The sequence below is a fragment of the Phodopus roborovskii genome, unplaced genomic scaffold (assembly GCF_943737965.1).
Source record: "Phodopus roborovskii unplaced genomic scaffold, PHOROB, whole genome shotgun sequence".
Lineage (NCBI taxonomy): Eukaryota > Metazoa > Chordata > Mammalia > Rodentia > Cricetidae > Phodopus > Phodopus roborovskii.
Genome location: NW_026125052.1, coordinates 191,298 through 204,909, shown reverse-complemented (window position 1 = coordinate 204,909; position 13,612 = coordinate 191,298). Strand labels below are relative to the sequence as shown.

General features: G+C 39.6%; 1 protein-coding gene across 3 annotated transcripts in view; it reads right to left on the bottom strand.

Moving 5' to 3' along the window:
• The window catches only part of Ap2b1 (adaptor related protein complex 2 subunit beta 1), a 106,145-nt gene that overhangs the window by 29,699 nt on the left and 62,834 nt on the right, over positions 1-13,612 (bottom strand). For all 3 annotated transcript variants that reach the window (XM_051179725.1, XM_051179677.1, XM_051179790.1), the window contains 2 exons: positions 11,538-11,683; positions 9,485-9,614 (listed from right to left, as the gene is read on the bottom strand). In XM_051179725.1, the coding sequence (XP_051035682.1) occupies positions 9,485-9,614; positions 11,538-11,683 (276 nt within the window). The remainder of the gene's footprint in view (positions 1-9,484; positions 9,615-11,537; positions 11,684-13,612) is intronic.

Genomic DNA, 13,612 nt, shown 5'->3' with positions numbered 1-13,612 from the left:
AGTGCCACCTCCACAATGATTGCCTTGCGTGCTGTAAGAAAGCAGGCTAAGCAAACCATGAGAAACAAGCCAGTAAACGGCACCCCTCCTTGGCCTCTGATCAGCTTCTGCCCCCAGGTTCCAGTGATGGACTGTGCTGTGGAACTGTAGGATGAAATAAATCCTTTCCTCCCCAAGTTGCTTTTCATCGTGATGTTTTAGAGAAGCAATTGAAACCCTAACTACAGACATTCTTTTATGAAAATCCAGCAACTGGTTGTGGGGTATCAGTTACAGAGAACAGAAGGGCTACTCAGGAAAATCTTATCTTCTGAGGGAAGTTAGTGTGGGTGCTAGAAATCAAGCCCAGAGTCTTGTGTTTGTTAGGCAAGCATTCTAGCACTGAGTTCCACCTTCAACCTGAATCTCAGCTATCCTGACAAAAAAAAGATGTGCCATCAAGCACAATCAAAGCGAGTATCTAAAATTCAAGATACCAAATTTCTTTGATGAAACTGAAGAACATTTGTAGTCTTGCTGTGGTAAGAAAAATATACTGAAATAGCCAATTGCAGAAATTATTTTTGGGTAGCAAATTATTTTTAATTTTCCATAATTAAGACTGCATTTCCTTACATGATGCTTCTGGGATATTTTAGGACTACTTGAGTATATATGGCACTGGATCTACTTATCTAATTTGAACACAGCATTGTGTCTGTGCTAGCCATCTCCAAGGATTGAGTACATGGAACAAGCAGTGCCCTAAAGGCCACGTGGAGTCCCCAACTATGGATCCTGAAAAGCCAAAGCAGCTTTAATCCTGAACTTGTTTGTACTGTGTATCAGTCAAGTCTGCAAATGCCAAGCAGGCCTACTTCATCCAAGGCAAGCTGCTGCAAAGTCTTCCATTTGGAAGCACTCACCAGGTTTTTTGGTACAATAGCTACAGCTGTGGACTTTTCTGGGTGCGAATAGACATACGGGAGACAAGAAGTAACAGGCCAGGCACCATCCGCAACTGATGGTCTTGCAAGCTGAGACTACAATGCAGTGACAAGGGACATAATTTCCTTAGGGCCATATTGTCACAAAACCCCTTCTGGCTGACAAAGGTCTTAAAGACAATACTAAAACAGGATTAGAAGAGGTGTTCTTCATAGCTGCTGTCTTCAACACGTTCTTCCCTCATCAGGACTAATGAATGCTGACTTATTTTTAACAGACAAGCAAAGACAAAAATCACATATCTATTTCATTTGCCTAATCAACACTGCAGCCTCTTATCCAACAGTTTATTTGAGATTAAGAAACAATAGATAAAAAGATTCATCTTGATGGTGAATCTATATAGAAGGAAAAAAAAGACTTTAAAAAATTACATTTGCTTATTTGTCCTCATGTATTTGTGTTTATCTTTGCACATATGCCATAGTACATGTGGAGGTCAGAGGACACTTGCAAGAGTTTGTTCTCTCCTTTTATTATGTGGGCTCCAGGGATCAAACTTAGGTTTGTCTTGAGGATTCAAATACCTTTACTGGCTGAACCATCTTGCTGGCTAAAAAAAGAACTTTTTTTTTTTTTTTTTTTTGCTGGTTTCTCAAGACAGGGTTTCTCTGTGTGGAGCCTAGGCTGTCCTGAAATTCACTCTGTAGACCAGGCTGACCTCAAACTCACAGAGATTCACCTGTCTCTGCTTCCACAGTACTAGGAACTAAAGGTGTGAGCCACCACTGCTTGCTTCAACAGAGAATTTTTAAGAAAGTATAATCAGCCTCCTAAGCAAAGAAAGAAATATAAATCACATTTAAGGCTGAGGATGTAGTAAAGTTCGTAGAATGCTTGCTTTGAATCCACAAAGCCCTGGGTTCAATTCCCAGAACCATGTAAACAGAAGTGGTGGCATAAGTCTGTAAACTCAGACGTTTAAGGTCATCTTCAGTTACATTTAGAAGTTGACCTGAGATATATGAATTTGCTATAACTAAAGGAGAATAAAACATTTTACAGTCATAAATCCATAAAGGAAGGGAAAACACACAGATTGGCAGTAATACCATAGACTCCCTAAATGGTTATGACTTATAGCACTCAGGGCTTTTCTGGTAGGGTAGGGCCATTTAAAAGAGAAGACTGGGGATGGGACTGTAGTCTGCCCAGCAAGCTTGAGGGCCTGAGTTCAACCCACACCAAAGCTCTGTTGTAAAAAAGAAAAAGAAAGAGGTTGGGCAGGCAGATCTCTATGGAGTGAGTTCCAGGACAGCCAAGACTACACACAGAGAAACCCTGTCTTGAAAAACTGAAAAAAAAAAAAAAAGAGAAAGAACTACAATGCCATCAACAGACCTAGATCGACATATCTTTCTCATACTGACAGATAGCACCTGAAACCCCAGCTCTGTGTAAAATGGAAAGATTAATTCCTTCTGTGAGGATAGACCACTGAGGTTTGGTAGGCTAAGTGACCTTACAGACTGAATGCTAAAGACTCTGTAGTCTTTTCCAAAAGCCTGGCACAGTCATTATGGTACACTCAGGATATTTAGAGGCTTTTAAAAAAGAATCAAGGCAGTTCAAGAAAAAGGACATAGTTTAAAAACAAAATAAAAGACCATAGAAATCATCTGATTTTAAGAACAGAAAAACAAAACCAAGCCCTCCCTCCAACAACAGCCACAATGACCTAAGAGATGATTTTAAAAAGCGTGACTAGAGTTTTAGGAGAGAGGAAATGTAACAAGGCAAGGGGGAAAAAAGTAAAGATTAAGGACCAAACCCAAATTTGAGAAAAATGATCAACTCATAGATTCCAGAAGCTATGCAAGCTCCAAGTCTGGTAAGTATAAGACAAAAGATGAAGGGCAGAGAAGGATGCACAGAAGCACCTCCCAACAGAGCTCTGCACTATCCAATCTACCAACTACTAATCACACCTGTTTTTATACACAGTGGAGGAATTGAGATGTTTACCTAATTTTAGTTAATTTCAATTTATATAACCATATGTAGGCTAATAGCTAGTGTATTAAAGAGTACAAGCAAAGAGGGTTGGGGATGCAGCTCCAGCATGCAACACTGACTGAGATGATGAGCAACACTGTCACTTCCCAAACACAACAGACAAACAACATGGCAGAGGTGTAAGAAAACAGCAACAATCCTTCACAATATATGCATTTTGCCAATTTAAATAAATAGTAACAGTAAAACCAAACTGAGGGTATATGGATGTAGTCCAGTGGCAAAATGGTCACCCAGTATTCATAAGGCTCTGCATCCGATTCCCAGAACCAGAAAACAAAACAGTTAAGCTACTAAGACAAATTAGAAATTTGAAAATTAAATGGATTAATTGGCTGCCAAAAAATTCTTGGTAATATTTTTAAGATGTGAGAATAATTATAGTTGTGAGTGAGTGAGTGAGTGAGTGAGTGAGTGTGTGAGTGTGTGTGTGTGTGTGTGTGTGTGTGTGTGTGTGTGTGTGTGTGCCAGGTACTGATGTTGGGTGTCCTCCTTAATCATTGTTATGGTTTGAATATTAAATATTTGCAGCTGCTGGTTCAGTTGGGGTAATCTGTGGAACTTTTAGGAGATGGAGTCTTCTGGAAGAAGGTAACTAGGGCTGGACCCTGAGGCTGTGTGTACGGCCCTTGCTCACTTTCTGTTCACTCTGCTTCCTGATGTAAGGTGACCAGCTTCCTGCTCATTCTTGCCATGTCCTTCCCAACAGAATGAACTATATCCTGAAGGAACTATAAGCCAAAGTAAATGCTTCTCTCTTAGTTGCTTTTGTCAGTGTATTTTGTCACAGCAGTAAGAAATTAACTATGACATCTACGACATGTTCCAACTTTTTTTTTTTTTTTTTTTGAGTCTCACCATATAGTCCTAATTGCCCTGGAACTCTCTTATGAAGACCAGGCTAGCCTTGAACTCCAACCTGCCTCTGCTTCCTAAGTGCTGGGATTAAAGGATTACACCATTATTCCTGGTTTCAACTTATTTTTTAAGACAGGCTCTTTCACTGATTGGCTGCATTGGATTGCTAGCATGCTACTGAGACTCTCCCGTTATTGGAATTACTGGCAGTTTTTGCCATGCCCAGGTCCTCATGGTTGTGCGGCAAGCACTTTACCCAGTGAGCCATTTTCCTATCCTTATTTCCCTACTGTGTGCTTTTTCTTCTTTAAAGATTTTTTTTTTTTTTTTGAAGATATATGACAACATACACACAGATGAAGTGACAGCAATGTCTGGGATTGCTTTAGCATGATGGAGTAGTCTGTGGAAAGGGTAGGGATTCTATAAGTTTTCATTGGTAAAGTACAGGACATAGACTATGATACATGAGTCTTAACCTAGAATTTATACAAACAGTATTAAACAAGTGTGAAGAAAATAAAGGAGATACATAAAGAAACAGGTAAAACCTTAGGGTAGGAGAGATGGCACAGTGGTTAAGAGCACTGGCTGATTTTCCAGAGGTCCTGGGTCCAATTTCTGGCTCCCATATAGTGACTTACAGCTGTCTGAAATTCAGTACATCCAACATCCTCTTCTGGCCTTCATAGGCACTGTACACATGGATATACATGCAGGCAAAACACCCATACACACACACACACACACACACACACACACACACACAAAAGATGGTGTCTCCAAAAATGCATTTCCCTCGTCTCAGGAAGATCTATTTCATCAAAATGAAAGAATAAACCAAGAAATCTACTCTAAAATGTGAAGCACATATGTAGGAGATGAGGGTGATGCTGTAGGGGATCAGGGTGACAGCTGGCAGTCTGCACAGGAACAGGATTTTAAAAACTTCAGAAGAGGTTTCAAGAAAGGTGAGCTGACAAGACTATGATGGAGAATATGAACTCCATAACACTTTGGACTGAACTGTGCCTAAGAACATAAAAGAAGCTATCAAATTGTCAATTTATAGGAAGTTTTATAGGGAAAAAAATCACATCTTACTATATGGCTCAATATGACTAGGCATTATAATAACAATAACCACTGACTTAAGCAAATTTCAAGGTTGACTTTACCAGGAAAACAGGGATGTGGGAAATAACTCTAAGTTGCAATAGAGAATGTTTTATTAATAGAGGCAAACAGCAAAAGGATCAACTAAAAGAGGCAAAAGAAGTTGTTTCTGTAGAGAAGTATGGGGGCCTACATGGGGAGAGAAGTCTGAGTTTTCCTACAGAATTTGTTTTTGTTGTTTAGAGACCGATTCTCACACTTTAGCCCAATCATTTATTTACCTAATCTGAAGATCACTATGTAGTTCAGGCTAGCCTTATACTTGTTGCAATACCCTTGCTTAAAACTTACTGATGCTGAGGTTAGAGATATCATGTCTAACCCAGATGATTCTTTAATCTATACTTATGTAATCCTGCTAAAAAGTATTCTGAAAGAATGACACTATCAATACTCCCAGCTACAGCACAGTGAACAAGGAAGCCATGTAGCCATGGGAACTCTAAGGCATGTCATAACTCCATTGTGTCTGTGCAGGCTCTGACTTGAAGAAGCAGTTACTTGCCCATGAGTATACTGAGAAAATGTTTCTAAGCAACTAAAACATGTGGAATAAAAAACAATGACACTGGAGTCAATTAAACACATTTAGAGAAAAATTATTTAGACACTTGTTAAAGTTTTTGTTTTACTTAAATAGGGGAATAATCTTTTCTTTTTTAGGATATAATTATCTGATATAAATAAACTCAAAAGAATTCCACAGTGGGGCAAATTTTACTTCATATGCTATTTATAAGCTGGATTTAGAGGCGTGTGTGTGTGTGGTGTGTGTGGTGTGAGTGTGTGTGTGTGTGTGGTGTGTGTGGTGTGAGTGTGTGTGTGTGTGTGTGTGTGTGGTGTGTGTGTGTGTGTGTGTGTGTGTGTGTGTGTGTGTGTGTGTGTGTGTGTTGCTGTGGATCAAACCCAGAATTTTACATAGTAGGCAAAAACTGAACTATATCCTTACCCTCACAAAAGTCTTTGTAATCAACCCTGGAATGGCAGTAAAATCATCCTAGGTTCAAATCTCTACTAGAGATTTCACTCTTTATCTGTGGCATAATAACTGACTTTCTACTTTAAGAAGTAATTGGGACTGGGGAGACAGCTTAGTCAGTAAAGCACTTCCTTTGCAAGCACGAGGTTTTGATGAGCAGAAGCCATTAAAACAAAAACAGGCATGGTATCAAATGCTTTTAATATCAACAACGGGAAGACAGGCAAAGGCAGGCAGATTCCCAGGGTTCACTGGTCACCTATCTTAGCCTGCTTGGTAAGCTCTTGGCCAACAAGAGACTGTGTACTAAAATGAGGTGCTCTCCTGAGGAAAATGACACACGTAGAGGAAGAGCACACATGGGAGATGGCTCAGTTGGTAAAAATGTCTGGTGTCTAAGTTTGACCATTTGAGTTTGATCTTTAGCAGCCACATAAGAAAGCCAGCTATGGTGGCATGTATCTGTAACTTCAGTACTTTGGAAGCAAAGAAGGCAGACACCTGGAGCTCATCAGACAACCAGACCAGCTGAATCACAACAAGCTCCAAATGAATCCTGTATCAAAACACAAGGTAGATGCCAACCACTGGCCTCCATATCCACACACACACATGTATGTATATATGGACCCACCATGCACAAATACATGTGAAGAAATGGTATCTTAACTTACACATTTCATACTCTAGCAAATGGCAGCTTAATGAGCATTTTAATAAAAAACGTTTGTAACAGTATTATATTTGGTCTAATCCTAAGTTAAATTTTAACTCTACTTGTTCACATGAGGACAAGAGCAGAACGGAAGCTAAATTCTGCAGTCCCTCACTCCCATCAGCTATTTCTTCGCTTCCTTCTCCAAGCAGACATTAATACAGCTTTCAGAGTAATTGAAAGCTTTTCTATTTTCAAGGTTTTGTTTATCTTTACTACTGAGAAGTACCAATTAATAATAGAGTCACAATTATGCTATCCCTGAGAGAGAAGAGCCCACAAGGAGAGCTTGAAGAGGCAGTAGCTGACTAGAGATGGAGTTGGGGGTGGTGCGGAGTGTGCTTGCTAGGCAAGTGACAGGCCCAATCATTAGACACATCCTTTTTACAGACTGCTTTTCACAACAGCAGGTGTGGGAAAAATAACTTCTTAACCCTAATATTCTATCAGTGCCTTCAAGGGAAGGCTTTAGATTTAAGATCCACCTTCTTTTTAGGAGGGTTCCTATCTGGGGTTCAGTAATTTAGAAATGCAAATAGGAAAGTGAACTAACATTCCTTTGTTTTCTTTTAGGCACTGTATGCTTGCTCTAGTTTCTGTGACCCAAATATCCTTCCTACTCCTGAAGGAACGCATTCATGCATACATGCTGACTGTCCTAGACATCATGCTTGGGGCTTAATGGGCCAATGGGAGGTTAGCCTCCAAGAAAGAGCAGATGCATATCTGGGTTAGTTACTTGAAGACTGTGAGCTGGAAACACCCTTAACACATTACTTTCCTCATAGTAACAGACAATTCTATCTACAGAGCAACCTTAGTTTTCTTCTAGTCTCAGCCAAGTTATATTGTGACTCACTTGTCTACTCTAAAAATTTTTACTCAGTGCTAAGAAAAGCAACAATTAGCCACTGTGGCAACAAAGTAGTTGGTGAACTGGCAAACAATTGTGCCGATGTCTTTACTACTAAAGAATATTTAGTTCGAAGTTCAACATAATAGTCATTATCTCACATCAGTATTTCTAGAACACTGAGCAAAATGATTCATTTGTCTGGAATGGAAAGTGCATGGCTAATATTTTTGTTTCACCATGTTAAATATGTTTCCGTCTCATTCAAATTATTCTGTTGTTTCAATTTCTAGCAGGGATAACGATTCTCCACCAAGTCTTACATCTGCCACAGTGCATCTTTTCTCCTTTCCATTTTTGATCAAGTGTGAGCTCACTATCAACATATTTTCTTTTCAGGTGGAAGCCTTTTTGTTTTTTCTAATGATTTCTTTTTATTTGATTTGCATTGGTGTTTTGCCTGCATGAATGTGTGAACATGTCATATCTTGAAGTTACAGACAGTTGTCTGCTATGTGGGTGCTGGGAATTGAACCTGAGTACTCTGGAAGAGTAGTCAGTGCTCCTAACCACTGAGCCATCTCTCCAGACACCAGGAGTCTTCTTTAAAAAAAGATTTATTACTTTTATGTGTATGAGTATTTGCCTGTATTCAATGTATGTGTATAGTTCCTACAGAGGTCAGAAGAGGGTGTCAGATCCCCTGAAACTGTAGTTACAGATGGTTGTGAGTTGCATGTGAGTGCTGGGAACTGAACCTAGTCCTCTGTTAAATGCAGCCTGTAGCACAAATATAAAAGACCTAGAGTCTGATATTGGGGTTCAAACTTCAAGCTGAAGATCAGAAAAGCAAAGTAGATGGCTACTCGTTCTTACCACTACCTCAGGCTGAATGGGCTGATCCTGCTGCCCTCTCCTCAGTGTGGTTGGAAAATCCTGAGACTGAATGTCTTCCTATCTTCAATGTGGCTGGAGAATGAATGCTGATATTGACTAATGAAGACTCTGCTTCCTCTAGTGCTGGGATTAAAGGGCGTGTGATCCCAGGTGCTGAGATCATCTTTGTGTGAGCTGTTTCTCTTTAGGACTGGATCAATCTTGTGTAGATCTGGGTGGCCTTGGACTCACAGTGAACCATCTACCTATTAATCCTGAGTCCTAGAATTAAAGGTATGTACCACCACCTCCTAGCTTCTGGCTGCTGGGATTAAAGGTGTGTGCCTGGCTTCTATGGCTGATTTGCTTTCTGAATCCTCAGGCAAACTTTAATAAATCATAAATAATATATCAACACAGCAGCCACTGCTCTTAACTGCTGTGTTATATCTCCAGTTTCCTCAACTGGAAATCTTAAACCAGGCATGGTGCTACATGCCTATAATCCTGCACTTAGAGGAGGTAGAGCCTGGAGGACCAACTTCAAAGTTATTCTCAGCCAAATTAGGATAACCAAAAAAAAAAAAAACCCTTTAAAATGTTTATTAAATAACTCTCTAAGTCACTGCATAGCTTGTTCTATGGAACAAAATGGAAAGTCTTCACCATAGAGTTACTTCAAACTATTTATCATAAGGAAAGAGGTTTTCCTCAGAGGTTTCATATTGGGAGGCTGGGTCTTCTGCATGCTGGAGTTGAGACTGGGAACGGCCTAGTGGGAGGTGTTGAGGTCACTGGGAACACTGGACCCTTCAAGACACTACAGTAGTCCCTTTGAGAGACTGTCTAGGCTTCCTTTGCTGCTACTGTGACTTCTCCCTGTCACATGTCATCTACCACAATTCTGTGCATGATAACAGTAAGCTAAATGTACGTGGGTATTTAGTTACAGCAATGGAGAATGAGTGACTACAGATGGATGAAGATATTAACAAACACTCTGCAAGTGAAGGAAAACTCTGACCTGCAAGTTATTCAGAGGTTCCATCTTCATGACTGGGCCCAAGGTGTTGAGAGGCAGAGAGACATCAATGCTCTGGTTTGGCATCAGTGGAGTATGGATGGCCAAGGGAGTGCTTGGGATGACACCAAAACTAGAGAGAAGAGGAGGAACACCCAGATATTAGTCAAGAGGCAGGATTCACACACTCATAGGTTTCCCGTGGCTTTACCATAATGCAATAACTTTTAAAGACAACTAAATGGAAGGAACAGCAGCAAACAGTGTGCTCAGCTGGCCTGCTCCAATACTGGATATGCTGTGACTTCTGTTTCCATTTCATGGATTAGAAAAGGGAGACAATGTTCATAGGCAGGAACTGTTGCTGATGATTCTGAAAGATTCCTTGTGTATCATGTTGCTGGAGGGAAATTATTTCTTTTTTAAATTGAAATTAAATTCTTCTCTCATATAATACATGCTAATACCAGAGTTTCCTCTCTCTCTACTCTTCCCAGTTCCCCAACACTTTCCCTCTCCCCTAGATTCATCCCCTGCCCCGGTTTCCTTTCAGAAAAGAACAGGCCTCCAAGAGACAACAGCCAAACTCAGCAAAATAAGATACAGTAGGACAAGGCAAAAGCCCTTATATTGAGGTTGGACAAGGCAACCCAACAGGAGGAAAAGAATCCTGAGAGCAGGCAAAAGAGTCAATGACATACCCACTCCTATGGTTACGAATACCACAAAAACACCAAGCTAACAGCCATTACATATACCCAGAAAACTGGGTCCAGACCTGTGCAGGCCCTTTGTTTGCTGCCTCAGTCTTTGTGAGCCCATATGAGCAAGCATTGCTTAGTTGATTCAGTGGGTCATGTTCTCCTGGAGGCACAGATTTGATAACCATCTCTATATATATTTTCCATACATAATCTTTCAGAAAAAGAATCTCCTTTGTGAGTAACCCTAGCACTTGGGAGGCTAGGACAGAGGGATCAGAAGAAATATTCACTTTCTAAAGCAAAGTATGAAGAATTAGTGTTATGTCACTAGCTTGATATCCTGTCTGGTCAGTACAGAGGGTAACAGCATACTCTTCTCTTCTCTTGCTTTTTTTTTTTTTTTTTTTTTTTTTTTTTTAAAATTGGTTCCAGATGGATGAGTTTCCATTACCAGTAGTATTGATAAAGGGTACCTTTTCTTTGCCAGTATTTGTCATTTTCCTGATAGCCATTCTGATTGGATGAGGAAAATTCTCAAAATAGTTTTAATTTACTTTTCCCCAATGACTAAGGACATTGAACAGTTTTACATTACCATTTTTTTTTTCCACTGTATTTCTTCTTTGGAGAACTATATGTTCAGCAGTCCATTTTTTTATTAGGGTTTTTTTGTTTGTTTGTTTGGTTGGTTGGTTGGTTTAGTTTAGTTTAGTTTGGCTTGGTTTTGTGAGACAAGATTTCACATCAGCCAGACTGGCTTTAAACTGACTACATAGGCAAGGATGAACTTGAACTCCTGATTCTCTCGCCTCTGCTTTCTGAGTATTGTGATCATAGGCATGTGCCACCATGCCCTGATTTGACAGCAAGATTTATTTTCAAAACCCATTTTGGCTGGGTGTAATGGTGCATGCCTTTAATCCCAGCACTTAGCAGCAGAGGTGGGTGGATCTCTGAGTTTGAGGCCAGCCTGAAGTATTGAGTAAGTTCCAGGATAGCCAGGGTTACACAGGGAAATCCTATTTCAAAAAAAAAATTCAAATGATGACAACGACAAAAATCATTTTGCTTCTCTCCCCCCCACCACCACCACCCTTGTGTGTGCATGTCTGTGTCTAGCTCAGGGCTTTGTGTATGCTAGGTGAATGCTCTACTACTGAGCTATACTTCAAGCCCATAATTTTACCCTTGTTCTCCACAGTTGAAGCTGACAATTGAACAGACTTACAGAGCTTCCTCTACATTCAGGGTTTACCAGTTGGAGCTTTTACCCTCTGTAGAATAGAGCATTCTCTTACTTAGTATAAGGCACACAACTACTCAACAGCAAACCCAGGATGTATGCTTCTTACCTATTCTTGTTGAACTGGATGGCAAAGTCTGTCATATGCTGTAGAGCTTTGTTGGTAAAGTTCATTTCCATATAGATGTGCCCTTGGCGGTGAGTGAATGTGCCCGAGATCTCCAAGCCTTTAGCCTTTACTGCAGGTAGCCAGACCTGACAAAACACAGCACAAAACCCAGGAAGGAAGATTTACCTCCACACTACTTCTTGCCCAACATATGAAGGAAGAGCCACCCCCTCGGGAAATTATGATTATTTTTAGACAACAAACTCTAAGTTTGTGTGAAAGGCTCTGAATAAAGTAGTATTTTTTGAATTTTGAGATCATGCTCAATTATTTAAGAGCCAATTTAAAATAAGTGTCTATGAGGAATTGGCATTTGTTCCTATCTTCTGCTCAACTTGGTCATTTTACTGTTTTAAGTACTGCTGCCAAACACTTATACAAGTAAAAAGCATTCTGGTGAGTAGCACGTTTCTGTTAGGCTTGGAAAAAAAGATTTAAAGGGAAGAAAATTGATCTACTAATGAAGATAGCATGACTGTAATCTTTCAAGACATTCCAGCATTACCAGCACCCCATTAAGAGCAAGAACCATATGTTATGCTATATTTAAGTCTATTCCCATTTCTGACAAACAGTTAACACCTCAGATGTTACTTATATGCTTTTTTTCCCTATATAATTGGTTATGTATCCTTGGTCCCAGAATTCGTAATGTTTCTGATTCATGCTACTCCAAAAAGTCAGAAACTTTATGAGCTGTCATGACCCCTAGCTAGAAAGTTTATGGACTGTGAATAATCATAATTTATCCAGTCACAATGAAAAGAGAAAACATAAATATAAGATAATTTTCATTTATGAGTGTTTTTAAAAAGGGTCAAAAATACCCTGTTGATTCCGGGGGTAAGGTAGAATATGGGAGACTTGGTACTTTATGATTTGTTGGCATTAATCTAATACCACCTTTCAGAAGGCAAATTGGTAATGTGTATTTAAAAATGTGACATGAGAAGCCAATTTCAAAGTTGCCCTATAGATACTCTTACAAAAACATACCAAGATATACAAGGATGTTCTCTGCAACATCACAACAAAAAATGAAGGAAGCACCAGGCAGTAACATAAATGCTCATTAACAGGAAAATAATTAATAACCTAATCTATCAATCTAGTGAATACAGCCGTTCAACAGAATGTGATAATTACAAAACTATAGAAAGTACCAAATCCCATTGCTAGCATTTTAAAAGGATACAGTGGGGAAATAGGGATATGAAAAGGCTTAATATTCTGTCTTATACTTGCAAATTATTTCAATTGGTTGTTCATAGGTATAGCTTTTACACTGATGAGTACATTAAATAACTTTTTTATACATCACTTAATCTGTTTCTTTCTTCCTTTCTCTCTCTCCCTCCTCTCTCTCTCTCTCTCTCTCTCTCTCTTTAAGAAAGGGTTTTTCTGTGTAGCGTGTAGCCCTGGAACTCAAAGATCTGCCTAACTCTGACTCCAAAATGTTGAGATTTTCAAGGCATGTGCCACCACAACCTGGCAAGAGTAACTTTAAAAAAAATGTTTATTTTTTGAAGTTTATTAACTTTATTATTTTATGTGTATGTATTTTGCCTACATGTATGTCTGTGTACCATGTATGTATCTGGTGCCCTCAAAGGTCAGAAGATGGTGTTGGATCTCCTGGGACTTGTATGGATCTCCTGGAACTTGTAAGCCACTATATGGTTGCTGGGAATCAAACCTATGAGAGCATCAAGTCATCTTAATCACCGAGTCAACTCTCCAGCCCCTTAGATATTGTTTAAAGTGCAAAGTCTATGAGGAATTATATCCAACACAGAAGACCTTACAACAAACCTACAAAGTTGTGTCAAAACAGTAAGTACAGCTCAGTTCTAACTCTACAGCTATGCAATGGCTGTATATACAAGTAATGACTCTCAGCAGACAACTAGTGTACATTGTTACAGCAGGATTCCTTGTGGAGAATTAGATGGGGAAGGGAAGAAATCAGAGATGCTGGTCTTTAGGAAGACAAGGCTATACTCTGATTGGCTGGC